The sequence below is a fragment of the Lycium barbarum genome, chromosome 7 (genome assembly GCF_019175385.1).
Source record: "Lycium barbarum isolate Lr01 chromosome 7, ASM1917538v2, whole genome shotgun sequence".
NCBI classification, from domain to species: Eukaryota; Viridiplantae; Streptophyta; class Magnoliopsida; order Solanales; family Solanaceae; genus Lycium; species Lycium barbarum.
Window position 1 is genome coordinate 28,857,433 of NC_083343.1, and position 24,516 is coordinate 28,881,948.

General features: G+C 37.5%; 1 protein-coding gene across 1 annotated transcript; it reads right to left on the minus strand.

The window, feature by feature from the left end:
- Window positions 1-13,790: 13,790 nt before the first annotated feature.
- On the minus strand, window positions 13,791-18,073 carry LOC132603354 (pectinesterase/pectinesterase inhibitor PPE8B-like). The gene is made up of 3 exons (XM_060316378.1): window positions 17,503-18,073; window positions 15,677-16,282; window positions 13,791-14,690 (listed from the first exon to the last, which is right to left on the minus strand). Exons 1-3 carry the CDS (start codon window positions 17,795-17,797, stop codon window positions 13,993-13,995), a joined length of 1,599 nt encoding a protein of 532 aa, XP_060172361.1. The 5' UTR covers window positions 17,798-18,073; the 3' UTR covers window positions 13,791-13,992.
- Window positions 18,074-24,516: the final 6,443 nt, after the last annotated feature.

Consider the following 24,516-nt stretch of genomic DNA (forward strand, 5'->3'; position numbering starts at 1 on the left):
CAGCCATCTGCAACCTCATCGTAGTCGGTCTTGGCATCCCCAAACCTGATTGTTTATATATAGCAAGAGGCATCAAATTTATACTCGCCCCATTATCACACAAAGCGCGAGCAAAATCGTGGTGCCCAATAGAACAAGGAATGGTGAACGCCCCAGGATCTCCCTTTTTCTGCACAGTTGTAGTTGAAATGATGGAACTCACAGTGTGAGTCAAACTCACGGTGTCATGCTGCACCGTTTTCTTCTTGGTCAGCAACTCCTTCAGATATTTTGCAAAACCAGGCATCTCCTTGACAGCTTCAGAGAAGGGAAAATTCAGAGATAACTGCTTCAGCTGATCATAAAACTTCTCAAACTTAGCATCTTCATTCTTCTTTACCAACCTCTGAGGAAAAGGAGGTTTAGATTTGAAGAGCTGTGTCAAAGGGCGAAGAGCCCCTTTTACAGCCTGCTTGCTAGTGTCATCAGCTTCTCTCACCATCTCTGGAATATCAGCAACCTTCTTGTCAGCAGGGATCTCATCAGCAATAATAGGTGCGTCAGACTGCACCTCATTCCCTTCATCTATCGGCTCAAGATCAATCACCTCTTCAGCAGCTCCCTGTATTGTTTTGCCACTTCTAGTAGTAATGGCAAACACGTTGTTTAAACCGCCTCCCCCATTCTTCGGATTTGGGATGGTGTCACTTGGAAGTCCTCCCTTTTTCGGAGGGTGCTGCTCTCTAGAAATATCCCTCATCTGTGACTCAAGCTTCTGAATAGCCGCAGTATGAGAACCCACTGTTTCTGTCAACCCAGATAAAGTCCTCTCAGACTTCGATTGATTTGCCAGAATCTTCTCAAGCATTGCTTCAACTTTTGAACTACCCTGCTCTGATGATTGCCCTTTCGGTGGTATATAAAGGTTGGAACTCTTGTTCCCAAAATTGTTGTTGTTGTTGTAGCTCCCTTAGTTCGTACCACCATAGTTATTGTTGTAGTTCCCAGAGTTGTTGTAAGCACCTTGACCTTGCTGAGGTCTCCATTGAATCTGATTCTGATTCTGATTCTGATTCTGATAGCCACCCTGGTAATTCTGCCTTTGATAACCCCCTTGAGAGTTATTAACATAGTTAGCATCTTCAACCTGCATAGGTGGCCCATCCAGGAACGGACCATCTGGAGCATGGTACATCCCTTTTGGCAAAACTGCATCTTCCTCACAAACATTTACCTTCTTGATTTGAGACTCATCAAACTTCTTTGTCAGCAAGGAAATATTTGTTACAAGTTCTGCCAATGTTTGCTGGGTGTCCTGATTCTCCTTCACTATATTCTGGAGCATAGCACTACCATACGGTACCACATCAGCATTGTTCGAGTGCCAAGCCTGATTATGAGTTGTCAGCTTGTTAAGTATTATGGCACTCGTCGGAAGGTCTTGTTCATAAAACACCCATCAGCTGCATTGTTAGTTACTGATTGTGTCACTGGATCTAACCCTCGGTAGAACTTCTCCATCAATATATTTTTCGGAAAACCATGATTTGGGATCTTCTGCAGATATTCTTTGAACCTCTCCCAGGCTTTATATAGTTGTTCCCCCGGTCGCTGCTTGAATTCATATATCTTGTCTCGAATCTCAGCCTTCTTACTAGGAGGATACCGCTTTTTAAGAAAAACAGTGACCATCTCTGCCCATGAAGTAATTGTATTTCGGGGCAGCTTCTCGAACCATGTTCGTGCCTCTCCAGCTAAGGAATACTTGAATAGTCTCAACCGAATCGCATCTTGTGGTACATTGTTCTGGACGTTATTAGCACACACATCCACAAAATTCTGCAAATGACGTTGAGGGTCATTCTCTGTAGAATTCCGAAAGGACCCCTCAAGTTTCAGTAGCTGGTAAAGAGATGAGTCAATTTTCACAGTAGCTGCTCCAACTCGAGGTTGAACAATGGCAGATGCATAGTCCTCCTCTTGAACCAGTTCAGCAAAAATATTCTCATCATCAGATTCATCCGTTTGATTGTTCAACCGATTCACCTGATTACCCGCACGCTGATTTTGCTGATTTTGATTCATATCCACCTGGTTTACATAAAGTAGGAAACAAGGTGTGATGGAATAAGCAAAAGACTTTAATCAAAGCAAACACTATTTAGTAATTTCAAAACCGTATTCCCCGGCAATGGCGCCAAAATTTGATACGCTCAAATTACACCTATAAATGGTATAACGCGGACGTTGTCAAATATAGTAACCCAACAAGGTTGGGGTCGAATCCCACAGGGAATATGATGTGAAAAGGGTACTAAAGTCGTAGATGCTAAGTTCTAGGTCTAATGTCTTAATCCGATAATTTGTGTAAAATTTGGTTTTTCAATGACTAGTTGCTAAATTATTGCTTTGGTGAATATTTATGGTAAAACAAACTAAGGTTGTGTCCCCGTCAGATAGAGTGTATGATCATGGGTATTGATCTTGATATACTTGTAATGAATCATTATATGAATGCACTTAATCTCTATGTGAATCTCTACTATTTCCCAATAAATAAAGATTATATCTTTCTATGATTTTCCCAAATATAAGAAAGTGATTATGAAGAACGATTAATCATGTCAAGTAAATTCCTCTTATTCCTAAGTGAATTTATTTAACAAAGTTTAAAGCTTTGAGTTCTTGTTAATTATTCTTACCAATCCTAATTATTTTTCCAAATAAATTTAGGGTTTATGGCTTTAATCAATGTTTGCAACCATTAATTATGAATGAAGAATGAAGAATAATTAAACCCTAATAATCCATTATTTGTATATCAATCACAAACCCAATCACAAAACACCCATCATTGGGTTCACAGCCCTAGTAAGGAAATTTAGCTATTCATGACCAAAAACAAGAAATAGAAAATTGAAGAACTCATAATTGCTTACTTTGAAAGAAAAGATGAATTGATAATACTTGAATTGATGTTTGAATCTTCAAAAACTAGAGAGTATTTGATGTTCTAAGTCAAGAGACAAAAAATATAATAACTCATGTCTATTAAAAACCCTACAAAGGCTATTTATAGGTTTTGGAATTACAGAAGTTTCAGATTTGCACTTAAGTCCCGTCATGGCGAAATACGGTCCGTAAATCACTTTACGGACCGTAAAATTGGTTTACGCCCAAGTTGGCTGCTCAGTTGCGTGCAACTTCCCCTTTTGAAATACGGACCGTAAAGTAGTTTACGGTCCATAAACTGCATGGTCGTAATTCAACATCCAATACTTCGACTTTCTGCCAGATGCTCAACTGGTTAAATACGTGATGGAATATGGACCGTAAACTGAAATACGGTCCGTAAACCTAGCTTGTAAACCACCATCTTCTCAGCTTGACTTTCTGGTTCTGTTATCCTTAAACACTACCATGGAATACGGACCGTATTGTAGAATACGGACCGTAAACTTCAATTTACGACCTGGTTCTGCACTTCAACTGTGATTGTGCCGAATCTGTTCCTTTACCTGAAAAACACTAAAAACCACGTAAAATCACATAGGCTTGCTTAAAAACAAGTAAAACTTAGAGTAAAAAAGCATCGATTGTGGCGTAAAACCACGCCACATCAAACATACACACAATTAACAATTCATAAGATAGACTTTGAAGGTAACTTAAGTGGTCCCAAGATGTTCAAGAGTAAGAATCATTTGAGGCTCATGAAACTTTATGACGTTATTATGAATTACGGCATCGCTTAGAGAACTTCGGGAATCATGAATATGAGTCAAGTTACAGAGAACTAGCCTTTAGGAATCAAGAATACTAATCATCATAAGAATACTAAGAATGGAAGTCATTTTTAGATTCTATACATTATTCGTCACTCGATCTTTACACAAGACATTCCAAGGAAGGAAAAAGGACTAGCCTTAACATACCTTGCTGCTTTCCAACCAATCGTAACGTGAGCCTAGGGTTCTTCCAAATCTATAAACATTACCAAATATACCAATCATCAATCCAAAGTATACTTACAATCAATCCCCTTAACTTATTACTATTTTTAACGAAATTCCGACAACATTTACTCTATAAACTGGACAACCCCGAAAATCCAATTCAGCTAAAGCATCAAAAACAATATCAACAATAATTTTATATCAATATCCAACTAATTATATCCATTTAATCATACCAAAACAGCCCCCAAGTTATTTGATATCCAAAAATGGTAATCGAACTTTCAACACCATTTTCTCTATTCTAACCCGTCAAATCTATCAATGATAATGCTAAGAACATCATTCACATTTTAAACATACCTTATATGAGCAGCCACCACGAAATCAACATCATATCCCCCAAGTTCAACTTTTAGCTTAAAACGACGATAACAACTTATACTACACTTTACTGTTCACGAGCCTCGGAATTCGAGACCTCGAACTTGAACAAAACTTGGTTTCTCTCTCTAAGGGCTCTCTTCCATCTCTCTAAAATGTTCAGGTCTTTTTGGGCTTAAATGTGAAGAAATTGTATGAATTTGGCCCTTATAATAGGGGTCTTGGGTCGGTTCCCACCGACTTTGAGTCGGGTTGCGCCGAGCCCAGTTTCACCCCTTGACAGTCTATCTTGGAACGCTCATAACTTTTGACTCGGATGTCGTATGAAGGCTCACAACCTATGGTTGGAAAGGTATTTCAATTATCTAGAACTTTCATTTTTTGTGTTTTCGCAAATTCTAAACTTGTAATAGCGTGTTGGCCTCGTAAATCTAGATCACCCGAAAACGTATCCTTAAATCATCCTTTTGGAGTGCTTACGCTCATATTTGGCTTAGGTGTCCTTCTTAAGACTTGCTCAACTTCCCATTTACTATTCATGTAAATTGTCATATGCCTTTTATAAAATCTCGGCATGTGGGACCCACCTTAACTTACGGTTACGAGAGATATTTATCATATAACGTACTAACCAACTTACACCATATGGCCTCCAACGTCATCTATATGTTATTCTTATACATATATAACAGAATCTTCATCCCTAATCCTTGTATATATTTACTCTCCCCTGAGCCCATACTAAATCGTCTGCAATCTTGGTAATGCGAAATTTTCCGGGGTATAACATCCTTCCCCCATTAGGAACATTCGTCCTCGAATATTAAGTAAAGGTTAATACTTGCATTCAAGCCCAATACTTTACCTTTCTCTTTTGCTATAATTAATGCTTATTTTCCTTCTGTAGTTTCACTTCATTAACTTTTTCTAATCATTTATCTATCTATATGAGGGACACATTACTCCCTTCCTCAAACACATATAGCTACATCTCCTTTCTCTTTCTCACTCACGCTTCTTCTCAATCATAACAATACTCCCATGTTGCTTCCCCCCTTAGTCCTTTTTTTCCATAACTTTTTTACATTCTGCGATTCACATTAGTTCATGGCTAACCCATAGCCTCTCGACCTCGTAGTCTCATTCTGTATTTTGGTCTTTCACAATTCCTTCACTTATATTACTCATGTTCTCGGCTATACATGTCATAACCTGTTACTACACTGTTATCTCGCTTTCTTCTTATTTCCTTCTTTCAATTAACTCCTTCTTTTCTTGTGCTCGCTATCATTTCCGTTGTCACATAATCTTTATTTTGAACTTTCCCTATAGAAATTTATAAGTCTTTCTTATTCGTTCTATAGGTCGTTTTTCCATTTCACACTTGCCTTTATTCTTCAGTTACATATATCACGTCATATCTTTTAGTCACTTCCTCACTAGGCTTTACTCATTTTCATAACAATCCTCATTATATTCACATTATATCTTGTTCGTAATCAATCTTATAGTGTAACACTTCTTAACCTTATTCACGATTCTTACTATGGTTTAATTACACTCTGTGTAACCTTTTACCCTTTCTGGTCAATCTTATCCTTAATACCTCACAAGTTGTCTTATCAATACATTCATATTCGTCATAATTCTTCTTCCTCTGTACTCTTGTCTCAATCATACTATTACTTCTTTTAACTATAAACTCGTCGTAATTTATCCCTGCTTATCAATTCAGTCGATACCTCAATATAACACTCTATTAAGATTTACCAGCCTTTTCTAAATCATCTCTTAGTATCATAAGCCCTTCCAAATTATCCTAGAATTTCTTTTTACCATATCGATATCGACCTCATAATTACTATTACTATCAATTCAACAGTTAACTTATTTCTCGAAGTCAGCCGTACTTGCAACTTAGTCAAATCTTATCATTACTGTTGACACGACCTTTCAAGACATATTACGAACTTATATCTCATTCTCTTTTTATTTCTAGGAAAATTTTGGCAGAGTTTCCTCTGTATTTCTTACTATCCCAAAACCTGTATGCAGGAAATACCGACAATGTCTCACTGGGCCAACATATATATATATATATATATATATATATATATATATATATATCATAGCCACACAGGGCGTTTCAATCGTACCTGCAACATTCAAACCATATCTGACATATACCCTGCTTACCATTACTTATCCTTTTACTGATTCCTTCAGCTTCTTCTGTTCACACCTTATAACTGAACGTATCATCAATATATATACATTCAATTCGTTTTCTTACTATACTTACAATAACTTACCTAGATGATGACCAATTCGCCATTCTGTATATACAAATTCTGATAATGTAACCTCAATGAAATATCCTACCTCCGTAACTCCCAGTATCATTATTTACCTTCTCTTGTCGACACCGCTCTCCTGCTGAAATCAAAAGTTAGTACATAAGGGATATCATTTCCTATCTCTTGGCTCTATCGCATGATCCTAAGATATGAAAAAAAGAATAACCATCCTAAATGCCCTGTAGCCTCCTGTTTATAAATGCGGCGCGCAACACACCATAAAAAAGACTCTACTAGACACGACTTTGTAGACAACCCCTAGGACGAACTGCTCTGATACCACTTTGTCACACCCCAATCCCATTAGGGCATGATGGGCACCCAACTCTTACTTAGAGCTGAGCAAACCCTCTGGCATTCACATAATAAAGCTGGACATATAAAAAAAATTAGAAATATAATAAAGTACTTTCAGTCAAATCATAAAAAATTGTGAATGATACTTAATTAATCAAAAATCGAATAAGTCAAACTGATATATCGGCCTACATGGTCGCTTTACTCAGCACATGACATCTCAACATACTAACCACAGGACACTGTCTGCAAAGTCTCTAAGAGTAAACATCTGAATCATACGAGTCGGGACAGGGCCCCGACATACCCATACACCATATGGCCTCCAACGTCATCTATATGTTATTCTTATACATATACAACAAAATCTTCATCCCTAATCCTTGTATATCTTTACTCTCCCCTGAGCCCATACTATGTCGTCTGCAATCTTGGTAACGCGAAATTTTCTGGGGTGTAACAGAGGCAACAATAGGCGATTGCAGATTTGCAAGCAAGGAAAGTTGGTGCTGATGCAAATTTGAAAAATGCAGCTATAGAGCATGAAGAAGGCAGCAGCAGTGATCATAGTAGCGGTGCACCACCCGAAGTCTTGCAATATCTGAAGGCTCTTTCCAATCTGCTAGAAAAGAATGAAAAAGAATTGAATAGCCGATTGAAAAATGAAAAGGAATTTAAAGCATTTAATTCCAAGATAGACCAAATCCCGGGGGCACCACCGGTACTGATGGGGCCGGATTAAAAGAGAAATGTTCAATTACTATTTCCACCAAGTGCAGTGCCTAAATTAATTCCAAAAAGGTTTAAGATGCTGGATCTACCCAAGTATAGTGGAACCACAGATCCTCAAGAGCATGTGACTTTATATACTTGCGCTGCTAAAGGCAATAACATGCAACCAGACGAAATTGAGTCCGTTTTAATTAAGAAGTTCGGTGAAATGTTGTTCAAAGGGGCAATGACATGGTATTCACTGCTTCAAGAGCATTCGATCCATTCCTTCAAAATGCTTGCGGATGCTTTTATCAAGGCACATGTTGGTGCAAAGAAAGTGTATGCAACAAAGGCGGATATCTTCAAGATAGCACAAGATGATACAAAACTGCTATGATAATTTGATATAAGATTTCAAAAGGAGCGGATGCTGCTACTATCTATACCAGATGAATTGGCAGTAGAGGCATTCACTAAGGGATTAGACTCGAAAAGTTCAAGCGCTTCATTAAAATTGAAGGAGAACTTATTGGAATTCCCCGTTACAACATGGACGGATGTTCACAATAGGTACGAATAAAAAATACGAGTGGAAGATGATCAGTTTATGTTGCCGGCCGGAAGTACTGGTCGAAATCGGAACCATGATAGGCCTAAAAGAAATGTTGATTCTGATTTCAGATTTGGGAAAGAAAGGAATTATCCATATAGACAACAAGAGAGACCTCGTTCAAGGCAGAAACAAAGTCGTAGCAACCAATTTAGATAGACCGAATCCTCACAAACGGGGTGATCCGGTTCAAGGGAGAAGAGGGTTGTAAGCTAAGTTTGTGGCAGTTGATTCAGTGATAAGCAACATTGAAAATCCGTGGCTATCGGAGTATAATTTCAACATTGATTTAGCCGAGTTAGTCGTAGCAATAAGTAAAATTGAGGGTGCGAAATGGCCCAGACCAATGCGGTCGGACCCTAGTCAGAGGGATCTAAATCTATTTTGCGATTATCATGGGACTCATGGACATCGGACCGCTGATTGCCGACACCTCATGGGTGAAATTGCACGATTATTGAAAAATGGTCATTTAAGGGAATTCTTGAGAGATAGGGCTAAGGATAACTATGGCAAAAATAGGGATCCGGTCAAGCAAGAGGTTCAGGTTGAGCCTCGTCGTGTGATTAACATGATAACTGATGAACCCATGGACACTGAAGCATCTCACCCAATCAAAAAGGATAGGTTGTCTGAGGCACACGATCAAGGAATTTAAAGGCTTGGACGGAATAATGTGTTGTCAATTACCGATGAAAAAGTGCAAGACCTAATCTCCCCTCGCTCTGATGCTCTAGTAATTTCTGTTATGATTAGTCATTTTAGAATTATAGATGTTGTAATTGATCTAGGTAGTTCGGCCAACATTATTTTTTAGGGGTCATCTAACAACTGGCAATGATGAGCGAGCTGGAGCCATCCGTGAGAGTATCGGGTGGATTCGTTGAAGCAGGGAGAATAGCGAAGGGAGAGATTGAGTTATCTGTTATTACATGATCTGTGGAGAAGAGTACGACATTTTATGTTGTAAATGGCGGCATGAAGTGCAAAGTTACTTTGGTGAGGCCGTGGATTCACAATACGAAGGCGGTACTTTCGATTTTGCACAAACAGGTAGAGTTTCCAACATTGGAGGAGCGTTTTTTGGCGAATGGAATATCTAGTGTCAAAGTAGCTAATGAAATCAATGATGGCTAAATTGCCAAAAAAAAATTACTAGAACGGATTATATGGTTGGGTAAACTCCCGAATCAAAATTAGGGGAATCCCCGAAGAAAAAGAAGATAAAATACTTGTAATAATGGGATCCTAAACCAAAAAAAAAACTTACAAAGGTTTTTAGGGAAAGGAAGGTCGCACCACGATGTCCGAAGAAAAACTATTTAAGGTATGTTTTTTGATTTAGTTACGCCGTTTTCTTCTAGTACTAACGCTTGATGCAGATAAGAGTTGATTTTTGTGTGAGAAAATGAAGTAAGGAAGACCATGTGAAGACTGTCCAGTGAATTCTGAAAACACGGGTAGCACTCTTTTCCTTACAACTGGTTTTTGTCCCAAAAGAAGGATTTTTCTAGCAAGATTTTAATGAGAGAACAACATAAAACGTATTACTTTGAATAGGTAATTGAAAGGTCGATTGGCACGAATACAAAGTCATCGGAGATTGTTCAATTGGTGTTATATATGGAATCAATAAGTTGAACCCTAATAGAATACTGGGGACATTCGAAGAAAGGGTCATTCGATGCCCAAACTTTTTTTGTATAAGTGTTGGAGTATTTATCTAGAAATTAATGTTGTAATGCTGGAGACTTTTGGCCAGGCTCTAAATCAGTTGATAAAAAAATCGGGTAGTTTGGTTAACTCTCTCCCTGTGACTTAATGTATACATTATTATAAATCAACAAGAGAGAAATCCATCAGTCAAATGGATATTTCTCTACATACAATACACTGTGATTTCGAATTACATATACTCGGACTTCTGGAAACATTGTTAGGGTAAACAAATTATCAAATGAAAAGATTACACTCAAGCAAAAATGAATTAGAGACGTCTAATTCATCAACATAATTATAAGTCCTCTATTATAAATAATTAAGTTGGAAGGATTATTCCCGACCAATATAAAAATCGGTTGTAACAGATATACTTTATCATTTGTCGTTGAAATCGAAACAACATCCATGAAACCAGTACGATATGTCTTATCTGTCCTAACTTTCCTATCAACCATAACTTGTCGTTGCATCAAAATGGAGATGACCTCACGGTAAATCAAAGCATATTTAAATATGTTCCTAAGGATAATAACCAATGGAAAATAGTCCCTTGAGTTAGGTAAATCAGAAAAAGACTTGGGAGCAAAAGCCATTCAAAGTTTATCATGTATCCAATGCTTCGGTGCATTGAGCCTCTTCAAATGTTTCGTCAGTCCTCTTTTCATTTTGGTAGTTCTCAGCTATGATTAGTTGCCAGTACAGAATGGCTACCTGAGAAATAAAACTTGAAGGTTGTTTGATCGGTCAATCATTATGTTTTTATAATAAGGAGACATAATGGCCCGGAAATGTCGTTTCTGAAGGTACTAATGGCTTGAAGTTAAAGTTCACTTTTAAAGATATGATTAGGAAAACTCTAAAGTAAAGAGGCTTTGCGATTGTTGAGAAATATCTCTGTTTAAGGAGTGAAGACCAATAGTTTCGTCATGACCAAACTTATAATCAGATAAATTCTCTTCAAAAGAGTTGATATCATTGAAAGATCCCGGCTATTATGAAAAAAAGTATTGATTCGAGTAGATTCCTTTTAGAAACAGTTAAAAGAATAAGAGTTTGACAATTATAGGATTCAAAATTGAATCATTAAATAAAATTGAAGATACATCCAAGGATCGGAAAAATCGGCTTAGAAAATTGTTACAAGCTTACGAAAGGGACCAGCATGTCCTTTCCCATGGCCTGCCCAGATTTAATCCAAAATATTCAAAAATTAAACTAATGTTTGATAAAAAGGGGACTTAAAATAGCACATAAAGGGGCTAAGTGTTTGGAGCAACTCCTGTAGCAGGTGCAGAGTCAGAATCTTCACTCCCCAGATCATTCCCCTCGGGGCCTTGAATATCTTCAAGAGTTTGCTCAGCAGCTTCCAAATCAATTTTTGCTTCAAGTAATGATGTAGGAAGGTCGCGATCACTGGAACTTTCCTCTTCGAGAGTGTCTCTCCGCATCTTTAAGATGGTTAAATCATGAGAAAGTATTAATTTTTGGCATCTGGCTCGGAGATGGTCTCGAGAGATTTCAACACTAGCCTGGCCATGAGCATTGCTCAAATCATTCTCCAACTTGGTCATTTTTTTTTCTGAAACATAAGATGAAGTTAGTCTTTGAAGAGAGTTCTCTCGATCTCTTAGGGAGTTGGTTACATCTTCCAAGCGCATTCTAAGAGAAACTTGAAGAGAGCCGGAATCTTGAATGTTAGCTTGGAGCCTCTCTACTTCAGCCCTAAGACGATCGTTATCCTCTTGAAGTCTTTCTTCCCCGCGGGAAGGAACAATGTTTCGGTCAAGATCCACAGTTGAAATAGTAGTCGCATGACTCTGAAAAGGGGTAATCAATGGTCAATTAAAGATAGAGGAGACTTATGAAGTAATTTCTAAGGAAGATAGTATGAATACACTATTAAACACGGGTAATTTGCGAATGTTGAAAGTTGCAATTCGCGGAGGTTTTAGCCTCCACTATTTGCTAGCAGAGCTTAAAACCTCCGCGAATTGCAACTTTCAACCTACACAAACTATCCATTTTTTTGTAGTGATAACTGAAGGAATAAATTGGCTAAATGAGCAAGGGGAGGATTCTAAGTTTACAACCAAAGGTTTAGGACATGGTGATGAACCCAAAGTAGTTATTAGGGAGTCAATCACTTCAACTGATTCGTGGTGGTCAATGATGCGGAAATCCTCATGATATTTGAATTCTGCGGGAAGAACATCAGCGGCATAGGAGTTCAGGTCAACCTCTTGACCTGTGGGAGAAATAGGAGCTTTTCCCGAACGGCATAAGAGCATCGTTATGAGACTTGTCCTCTGAGGAATGAGTAGCATAAGGGTGAGATGATGAGGCTGACATGATAAATATGTCTTTTTGCAGAGGAGAAAAACAAGAGAAGAGATGAATATATACAAGGAAGGTTTTTGGCAAATCTTTCATATAAGGAAAGAAGAGATTTTTTTGATTTTGGGTTTAGGCATTGTTCTTATTTCTACAAAAATGATGGTAGTTGTATCGATCGGAATTTCAAGGGTCATGTCTTTTCATAAATATGGCAACTTTATGTCAATCATCGCGATTGAAAGGTCGTCGACATTTCACAATAGGGGCATTGAATGAAGACATGGCGGTTGTCTCTTTGAGTGAACGGTCGGAATGGATGGTTTTCCCGCCAAAAGGGGATTAATAGTTTTTGAAGAGTTTCAGATAATTGGTAACGTTTCAAATCCACTCCTACGCCCTTCCCTTAGTGCCTCCCTGTAGGGGGGGGGGGGGGCTCATAACCCCAGCGTGTGGGATCCCAACTTCCGTAATAGAACAATTAATTCCATTTTAGTCATTTTTATCTTTAAAAAGGATGAAACTAAGGATATTACGTAGCTATCACGCACCAAGGGTGCCAAGCCAGAAAAATTGATTAGATATAAATTAGATAAAATGGGTTGAAAAACAAAAAGAAAAAAGGAATACCTAAGCTGATTCCAAGATGTATGATTGAATTAAAGTGATTTGTACTTCATTCAAGCATTAGATCTCCTGTCTCATCTCAATTAAGAGGGGTCGAGACCGGGAGTGGGGGACTATCTGTATACATCGTGAATATAGCTTTGCATGTGGCATGAAGAAAGAGGTACACGTGGCAGATGGAGTGAAGTTTGATTCATCCGAAAGGAGTAATTTCATGTGAGCTCGGATCAAGTGTTGCGGAGCAATTGATACGGGTCATTTATGAGCAACTAACGTTACGTAACCAGTCCGGATTCGGAGTTGGACGTTACATTTCTATATTAAAAGTAGCATTTATTGGTTATTATTGCCCATTATTAGACTAGATGTACAGTTCAAAGCTGGCATTTATCAACTATAAAATGAGCTTAAGCTCAGGGTAATAGGCATCTGAAAAAGATACATTTTACACACAGTTATACACTTCCATCTAATTATAAGCAAAATTATTCTCTTACTATTCTTTTTGGTCCGAGTTAATATAAGTTCTTCAAGGACAAGTGTTCCACCGGAGGGAAATTCAACAAAGGATCTCCTCCGAAGCTCATACGGCCCAGACATAGTTTATTGTTTTCTTGCTTTATATTTACTTGATTTCATCACCAATTGCTTTTATCTGCTATCCCCTTATAACAAATCAATTCACGTATCATTTGAACCACTAACAAATTTAACTGTATCTTTTTTTGGGATAAACAAAATTATTGGTCACGCACTAAACATATAGATGAATACTCGATCTATTGAGATGTGCCAATAAAATGGATAATGATATGCAGTATACAAATATCATGACTAAATAGAAAGGAATCATCAGTAAATTCTCTTGAATACAGATCCACCAAGCCCAATGCACCCAAAAGGCAACCCAAAAAGACCAAAAGATGAATATATATCAGCAGACAAATAATTGTTGTGGTAACAAAATATAACAAGAGATATATATGGGTATGGATATTGGTGACTTTGTCCCAAATTAAACCTCTAGACCAGCAGTGTACTTAACTCCCGTAGATGGCAGCCATGAGTTGCCCAAAATGAATTGAGACACTGTGAAATTGTTTGCCTGAGATGAATCATTGAGCAGATGATAACCGGGCCAATTCACTCGTGCACCCAAGCCCGCACCAGGCCCGTAATTCTGATACTCCGCGTAATACAACGTGTCGAGTGAAATATTACCGTTCCACTCTAACCAACCCTGAGGCCTAATAACGTTACTCATGTACGATTGCATGATCACAGTGCGCGAATACGTCTTCCATGGCCTACCTAGATATGTGTATGTAGAGTTGAGTGAAACTAATAGATCTGGTTCACCAGATATGTTAGAGAATTGGATTGAGAAACCTGTTGTTTCCGCAGCTTCCTTTCGGCCCTGGGCTGTGATGGTGTTCTTTTGTTGTGGTAGTCCCTTTCGCGCTAATATTTGACAGTTTTGGAAGACAGCTGTGCCATCTCCGAAAATGAAATCAACCGTGCCTGTAATAGTGCAGTCGCGGAAGAATTGTCGCATGGAGTGGGCATAGAGAGTGTCCTGGTAGCCCCTCACCGCGCACCTGAATAACACGGATAAGTCAGAGTCTGATCGGAATGCAACTGCTTGGTGTTTTTCGGGTCCTGCCGTGTTCTCAAATGTCATGTCCCGTGCAATAAATCCTTGACCTTTCACAGCTGTATTTAGTAGTAGAGTCAAAAGTTTGAATATGGAAATTCAAGAAAACGTTAAAATATCACACCTAATATATTTTTAATTTATGCTAAGGATTCAACAATTTTTATGCATACAAGAAAATATGTTTTCATTTGTTTAACCTAGTTTCAATTGAACTCAAATTAAGATAGCTACGCATGCAGATGTGAAACATGAAAACCGACATTGTAATTAGCGTACGTAACCTGGGATGAATCAAATCATTTTCTAACTTTGTGTTTGTCTTATAGCTAGTGCGTGTTGATTACTTTCATGTTTGACCGCGTAAAACTTGAATGCTGCCAACGTAAATTTGTTCATTCGACACTTAGATGTCATTCAATCTAAAACCTCTCAAGAATGGCCCATTAGGTTGATCTATTAATAGAAACTTACAATTTTCTTACGGACGTTCTTCCAAAATTTCATTAAAAACTACGCGTTTCTGATAGTGCCATATCATATCAAATGCAAGTAATTATAGTCTATAGAGATCTAGCTAGTAATAGCAGTTAAGTCTTTTATTTTTATACTTTAGCTAGGTGGGAATGCAGAAGGCAGGAATTGGACAACAAATTCTTAAATAGTAGGAATATATCTTTTTCTTTTTTCTTTCTTTCCTCTTCTTTTTACTATTTTTTAAAAGAATCTTTTTTGTGATCCGAACATCTTGCAGTCTGATCACTATGGCTGGTAGGACCAAATAACTTTCCATAAACAGCCAACCGATATGAATATAATGAGCTTACTGAATTATAGTACTCCTAGTAATTAGTCAATCCATGAATTGACTCATCTATTTGCAGACATACCATATGGGGCACTTTAAGTAAATGCAGAATAAAGAGTTCCATTTTTATAATCTTATGCGTACAGTAGCAGTATTAAATAAAATGGGGTGATGTTTGAAATATATACGTACTCCGCGTGAATTAGGATAAGAGAATAAATGAAAATGAAAACTTACCAAAGGTTGCAGATCTGTAAGTGGTCCATCCATCAATAAAACTTCTATTCCCAGAAATAACAGTAACATCAATTCCGTCACCTATCATCATTATGTTCCATTTCTTCTTGCTAATCTCCACATACTCGTTATAAATTCCCTTCTTAATATAAATCACAAATCTTTTTGTACTTAATTGTGGTGCTGCTCCTATGGCATCTTTAATACGTGTAAAATTACCAGTTCCGTCGAGAGCTACCACAGCGTCCGGTACTACTCCTGTAGTGGGTGCTGCTGCTTGCAACAACCTTCGATCTTTTTGTTTAAGCCACGAAGGAAATGAGTTGTTGTCTTCTTTATTGCTTGACGTTAGTTTTCTTTCCCGGGACCACTGCCACGGGTTCCCACGTCCAGCGTGGGCCCCGGGGATATTCTTAGGGGCGGGGCGGACCATGTAAAGAATATCACGGACTAATGAAGTGACTTGGTTGAGGCTTCCCGCAACCAAATTCTTGATTAGGCCGTTTGTGCCTTCAAATCCATCTATGCATGTGTCTTGATTGATCAATGCTCCACTTAAATAATTCCTTAAATCTGCACTTAGATTACCTGTGCTGTTGTTTTTCCCTGTCCAATCATATCACAAATGTTATTAAAATGTTGTTTAGAGTTATGTTAAGGTTCGAAAATAAATGTACTAATAAGTGAGACGATTCGACAATTATTCAATTCATTTGACATTTCTTTATTGTATGTCCTCCTTGTATAAAAGTTCCAAACGACTATAAACAATTACACCGGCAAACTGTTCGATAAAGCCACTCCGACATTCTTTTCATAAGAGTATCCTTGGATTCGAGGGATTATGGGATATGACATTAAAGTGAATATAAAGCTGATCCCAACAGATTACAAAACTATATAAAAATTACAGTAGATCTCCAATTACTCTTTGATAATAAAAGCTGAAAGAGATTTGAGAAGTATATACATTGTCTTTCGGGAAAAATTGGTAAATTATGTTTTGGAACTAGCTAAACAATTACTCCATTTTTCTCGTCAAGTATATTAAAACTAGATGTTCTCTTTTAATGGTCCACCTTAGCAATTGTGGTTGTCGGATTTCCTCCCGCAACTAGAAGAAGATTGCTTCGGGTTCACTGTCAATTTTACCCTTATCATTAGTAATCATTTACCACCCTAACTGGAGAACTAGTCATTTACCACCCTAACTGGAGAACTAGCTAGTAGTCAAATTTAGATCATCAATGTACAATTATTAACAAAAGATTAGTAACATAGTGTGCAAAATGCAAACAGGACAAGTAAAAGGGAACGATATCAGTACTATTTTGGAATGCAAGAAGCGCTTTACTGTGGTCTCTTCGTATAAAGATAGTTTAAATTTTATGCACTCGATTAAATAAAACATATTTGTACAGGTATTATATGATAATAAATTGCAAATAAAATTCTATGGTAAACTAAAATTGATTAACCGGTAAAAATGGTAAATAATTTGTTACCAAAAGACAAATACTAATGCTACTCACTACTTAAGAAAAAACGACCGTCCTGTTTAAGAAAAAGTAAAAGAGAGTAGAATACAGAGGATTGGAGCTAAAAATTCATATGGGGAGGTTCCAACGCTAAAGCGCTAAACTTATTAATACACCAATAAAGAGTAACAGTGTAAAACAGTTCTAAAAAGAAAATCTATTGTAAATTAAAAAGCAGATAAAGGGCGTATCTCAAAAAGCACAGATAAAGAGAGTACGTAACACAAAATTCAAAAAAGAGTAAATTAAAGTTATGGTCCTGCAGGCTACTATGCACTATGTGAATACCTTTTGGATTCTGAGAAGCAGTGAGAGTCCAGGAAAGTTCATCTGCTGAGAGTTCCAGCAGATCAAGGCAATCAGAAATGGCATTTGAAAGTCGAAAATCGCCAAAGAAACTGGAGAATTTCGACACTGTGGAAGTGACTTGCCGGACAGTGTCAATGGTGGACTTAACAGAACCTATAAACTCTGATGTTGGCACCTCTAAACACTCTGATTGAAAATAATCCTCCCCACACCTCACCAAAGGACAACTTATACATAATAAAAGTACTAGAAGCACAGGCAAACAAGAACCCATAATGACACACACTTAAATTATGAGCATACAAGCATGTACGTCATATAATTGTCTAGTAATAGGAGGAAATTAAAGGATCGATCAAAACTTTTGAGGGGGCAAGTGTTGATAATCTAGTGGTGATTATTAATATAAGAGTAGGGATCAATTAATGAAAATATAGGGGGGGAGGAAGGGGGAGAAGGAGATGCTAATTGATTGCTATGGTTAGGGGACAGGTGAGAGCATTGAAGATGGGAAGGAAGAGAGATATATATAAGTACAAGGGAACGTGCGCATGGGTTTAAGACTCGGATACTTCCCACCTCTCGTGTTGACCTATTCATGTAAGTACAGAGACAGGCCTCTTAGGTTCTGTGGGCAGGAAATGACGGTGGTATCTCCAAAAGTGTTAGATCTTGAATTTTTGTTTATGCTTAATAAAATATTTAAAAAATGATTTTAATTTGAAAAAAAAAAAAATCCTGGAAGGACTTTCTATTGTGCATCAGGCATAAGTTTTAACTTTTACTTATAAGGTAGAAGTTATGGTTAATTGAGTAGGTTCACTGTCTTGAAATATTCTGAGCTTCTTCCTTATAGGCAAAAACTAGAGAACTTATGTCTGATGGGCACCATAAGCTTTGCCTCTGTTGCTCATCAGGTATAAATTCTAGTTTTTGCCTATAAGGCTGAACTTATGGTCAATTGATGAGGTTTACTGTCTTAAAATATCCTGAACTTCTGCCGTATAGGCATAACTAATAATATGTTCATAACTTATGCATGATGTGCAATAAAAGCTTTCCCTAGCGAATTTTTTGAAGCGGAAGCTATTTTTTAGAAGAATTATACAAAAAATCAAGTTCACCCCTTATAAAGGCTATTTGTGAACTTATCCCTTTTGCGGGCGACAACGGATTCAAGGTATAAAATTCATTCGTTTTACATCAACCTCAAGTTAATATATAATAATAACTTAGTTTATAACAAAATATTTATATATATTTAATAAATTTTTAATATATTTATACGGAATAAAAATAAAAATTATTGAATTTTCGTGAATCCTTAAATTCTATTCTAGTTACCCCCCTGTAGGGCGAGGGTTGTCGGTGGGTGACCTTGCACCTTAGTTAAAATGTCACTGACGACAGACCATGAGTGATCTTTTAAGTCGTTTCAGGTGGGGCAACTTTCATGGGGCGGTGAAAACGTAACAGATGTCTTTATTTCTACATCCGCTAATGAAGTTTAGACAATTTTCGCTGCTTCTTGCTTTTTGACCAAGTTCCAGGTTCAACCAAATCAATTCAATATCATGGTGTTTCAATTTATATGATATAATTTGACTGAATATATAACTAAAAAAATATATGAAATTTTAAAGTTTATGGTCTTAAACATGTTGCTTTTATAATATTTGTGTGATTATAAGAATTTATAATAAAAATAAAATATTCATTCTGTCTCAATTTAAATGTTTTAATTTCACTAGGCATGAAGTTTAAGTAAATAAAGAGAGACTTTTGAATCTTGTGATTCTAAATTAAAAATGTATATAATGTACTAATATAAAATGTCCTTTGAATTTTGTGGTTATTAACTTGTCATAGGATGTTTGAATTGCCAACTTACTAAATATAGAAATAGACACTATTTTTAGAGCATACAAAAGGAAAGTAAAACACTTAAATTAATGAGACGGAGGGAGTATTAAATTTAAAATATTTTCAAATACAGAACGGATCATTCTTTTTCAAATGATTTTATAAGAAATAATATCATACAAATCGAAACCAAGGGAGTTATAGAGAGCAGTTAGTGTGTTAGCTTAAATATAAAGGTACATGATCAGTAAAAGTTTATATAAATTCATACTCATCCTTCCATTTCATTTGGATTTTTTAATCTTATTTTAACAATTTAAGAAAATGAATTTGAACTTAGAATGAGCTAGTATATATGCCAAAATAATATTTATAGTAATTTTGAATATCTTGATCTTTGTTGAAATTAAAGTAAAAGAAAAAAATTACATTGCCTGGGGACCATTAATTTAAGGGAAGAGTGTTACACCCCGTAATTAAGTATTGGATGTTTTTAAGTATGGACATTGGAGTCACTTCCAAGGATATATGAGATTACATGCGGCTATCTTATGGTTATGAGGGTTTGAGTTCATATAATAAGCTACGGAAGGATTGGAGGGCAAGTGGATCAAGGAAATTAAGTTTGTTGGATTTTATGAAAAAATATGAGGTGCAATTTTGGTCCAACTTTGATGAGAAAGAATATCTTTTAGTATATAAGGAGTTTTGAAGCAAAGCAAAAGCCTAAAATTGAAGTTCATAAAGTCTAGTTTCCAATGCAACAAACCGCTCGTCAATACGACGTCAGAGTAGAGAATTATAGACGTTATAAGTAGGCGAGTAGAGCAGGGGACTGCTCTGCGCGGACGCACAGTGTCGCGTGCTGCTACAGTGCTATAGTGCCACCGACTTCAACCCACTATATAAGGGTTAAAAACCATCATTTTTCTCCATAATAATTTCCCAAAATACTCAGCAACATAAGGGAGCATACATACAACATAAAAGTGAGAATTTTGAGTAATTTCAAGTGACGGAGTATTAATCAAGGTCCGGGTAATGTATAGTCGCGATTATAGTTTTGTCTTGCGTTGGAATTGGCTTGGATTCAAAGTAAATATTGAAGATATTGCTGCTCTAGCAAGAATAAGGTATGAATCTCTCCTTATTAATATTAATTTCAGTTTATTTGCGGAGATAAAGTTATTAAATAGTCTTATAACAAGTTGGTTAGTTGAGAAACTTGGAAAACATCGTGCGGGATGTTTTATGGGGCCTATTGGTGTTGATAATGTTGTTGTGATGTTGGTATTGTTGTTGTTGTTGTTGTTGGTTATTGAATTGTGATTTCGGGCTAGGCATATAAATAGGGGAGATGCTGCCCGAATTTCGGTAGATTCTGAATTGATTTAAATTGAAGGCTTAAGATAAGCATGTGAAAATGAGCCTAACAATAGTATAAATGGTTTACATGTAGATTTACGATCTTGGACGGATAAACGTTGAGTAGTTAAGGAGACCAAAAGGTATGTTAAGGCTAGTCCCTTTCTTTCAAAAGACATGATTTTTATGTTATGATTCCATATATGTTTCCATAACCTTCTTACTTCTAAAAGTTAGAAGTTCGCGATTCTTAAAAGCTTCTTATGATGCTAAAGATGAGATGTTTTCTGTGATGAACATGATGATGATGATTCCATTTCTAGAAATTCCAAAGCTTATGATTTTAATGCTATTATGAGATTATTGAGCTTATTTCATGATTTTCTTGATTTTATTCATTATTGTTGAGCTCACCTTATAATAATTGTTCCTTCAAGGTGAGATATAGCGATGATGATTACTCCATGATATAATCGGAGGTTACCGACCTTACGTCACTCCGATCAAGTTGTAGCTTTTAGTTGGGCTCTCATGCATACTACTTATATTATATATGTATATGAGATATATATGTATATAGGGGATATGGCGAAAGGTGAGGCATTATACACGCATAACCACCTGATCAATTGGTACATTATGATATTGTCCCGGATGCGGGATATATGGATAAATGAATCAGGCCGTTCGTTCCGCGAAAATATAATATATTTATGGATCGGGCCATTCGTTCCGCGGCAATATAATATTTTTATAGATCGGGATGTTCGTTCTGCGGCAATATAATATATTTATGGATCGGGTTTCACGTTCCGCAGCACTACTATTTTATGTTTATATATATATATATATATATATATATATATATATATATATATATATATATATATGAGAAACGTTTTTCTATGAAAAGCCAAGAATGCATGATGTTAGCCTTGAGAGGCAATCAGATGTACAGGTTATCCTTAACTCATGTTATGTTCTGTATCTCTTGTTATGTTGTTATTCATGCCTTACATACTTAGTACATTATTCGTACTGAAATCCTTTCGTTTGGGACGCTGCGTTTATGCCCGCAGGTGCAGGTAGTCAAGCGAGCAACCCGTAGTAGGATTTTCCTTCAGTGGTAGTCAGTGTGCTCCACTTGGTCTGGAGCCATAGTATTTTGGGTATGATACTTTGATTTGTACATATAAGTATGAAGAGGTCTTGTCCCGTCCTTCCTATAGTTATAATCAGTAGAGGTCTATAGACATTTGTACGTAGTTAGCAAGTAATGTAGCCTTGCCGGATCTATTATACTCGCAATGTTGTAGCGACCTTGTTGGATCGCATATGTACTTATATGCTGGATTATCAGATATTTTTATGTTGGGCCCTTTCTGCGTGCAGGTATTCTTTGAGTTATGGCATATGATGTTCAAGGTAACTGATAAATCAGGTGGTTCCCGGCCTATGGGTCGAAGCCCGTCATGCCCCTCGTTGGGGAGTGACAAATTGGTATCAGAGCAGTTCTATCCTAGGGATTGTCTACAGACTGTGTTCAGTAGCGTCTTGTTTATGGGTGTGAAGTGCACCACACTTATAAACAGGAGGCTGCGGGGCATATAGGAATGATTGACCTTCCTTTCTCATCTTAGATCGTGAGATAGAGCTATGCTATCAGGATTTCCTTTTTTTTTTCCATAACCGTGCATTATGTTTTTAGTGACGCCTATGAAGAGGAAAGCAACCACGGCCCAGAAGGGAAAGATAGTGGCTGGAGGGAGGACTGAGCAGGAATCACCGGTAGACGTAGAGAATGGTGAGTTCCCCAATGAGGCTCCACCTCGGACCTTTCATACTTCACCCATTTCAGAGGAACACGAAGGGGCATCAACTCCGGCTCCAACATCCCGAGTTCCTCCACCAGGTGCCACGGACCAAGAGATGCGATAGGCTATCCTTTTGCTGACCCAGTTAGTAGCCGCTCAAGGTCAGTGACAGGGTGCGGACCAAGGTAATAGGGGTTAGATAAAGAAGGTCAGGTCTTCAGGGATTGACAGTGACTTCAGAGGTGGCCCGAGGTAGCCTTTCTTTAGGCACTCAGCTCTTTTAACAACTAGTGCGCCTCCACAGTTTCCTGGACCCTGGCTTGATGAACCCAGCTACTCTGGGCCAGTTTAGAGCTCCAGAGTTTCCAGTTCTCAGATTAGGATTGGTGCCAGTCAGACGAGGCCACTTATATTACAATATGCCCAGTGTGGTAAACTGCATTCTGGACAGTGCCGATTAGGGTTAGATGTTTGCTATGCCTATGCTCGGCCAGGCCATATTAGGCGTGACTGTCCATGGACGCGTGGTAAAGGCAGGGCCCCGCCCACAGGACCAATAACCGATTTTCCACCACTCGTATGCCCTTCAGGGCAGAGCTCTCAGACATCAGCAGACCGGGGTAGATATCAAAGAGAAGTGTCCAGGTCGAGCGATCCTCAGCATCATACCTATGCACTAGTTGTGCGACGGGGTCCGAATCTCACTCGATACGGTTGCCAGTAAATTGTCAATAATTCCTCACGATATGTACGTATTGATTGATCCGAGTTTTACGTTGCTACCTGTAACTCTTTATGTTGCTTGTCAGATCAAGGCGAAACTTGAGTCGTTAAACCTTTCAAAGTGTTTCATTAGTGAGGCGTCAGTAAGATTAGATTGGAGTTGTAACCTTTTCTCAAAGTAAGAAGTGGAAGGGATAAGTATATGTTTAAATACGATCCTAGAGTATAAATATGCTAATGATTTATGAGTACAAAGGGGTAGCTGAGGTAAGGGAATGATGTACGTTATTGAAAGAGGCAGATATCGACAAGGGCCTTTCAACACATAAAATATAGTGGCAAGGATGTTATACAGAGGTACAAGTATAAGGACATACCAATATAAGACAAAGGTAGAACTAAGGTACAGAAAAATTCTCTTCCAAAAGTTCTCTTGTCACAAGATTACTGAGTTACTAGTACAAGGCTGAATAGCTAATGAAGAATGTGAAAGATCCTTTGAAAGGAATAGTGGTATAAGGGTAGATGATTGAGTTCGAAGTCGTGAGTTGATATACGATGTGCTCTTCCTTAATGAGATAAATTTTCAAGGAGGCTTGTCTAAAGATCGAGTGCTTATGTAGCAAAAAGGAGGAATATTATCAACTAGGGCAGATTTTGAGAATAAAGTTTGCACTCGGTAGCATGAGAAAGGATATTTTGGGAGAACAGTAAAGAAACGATGAAGATCCTTTTGATGAAAGATTAGGCCATCCAGGGCCAGTACATCTACGAGAATATGTGATTCGTTACAAATATGTGCAACTGACCAGGTAAATGTAGACAATGAATAGTCATAACCAAGAGTAGTTATGGATTCGTTGAAAGTATGTACTCACAAGAAAAAGTAGACCTAATGAGATGTTAAATAGAGAATGATGGGCTAACACCCCAAGGGGCCAAAGATGACACAAACAAGTGATTAAATTAAGAACATACTATGTAGAGGCTGGAAAAGATGAGAGTTTTAGAGGAGGAATATTTATTGGAATTTCAATGATAGTCAAACGAAAGGAAAACAGCGTGCCTATTGATAGTACGACAGTAGTATTGCCTGAGACTAGAAAATACCTCGCAAGACGTGAAATCATGAATCATTGGTTATACTAAATTGTAAGGTAACAAGTCGTTGGGTATGTCAATTGTGAGATTATATGACGTAGAACCATATAAATAATCGTCCTGATAA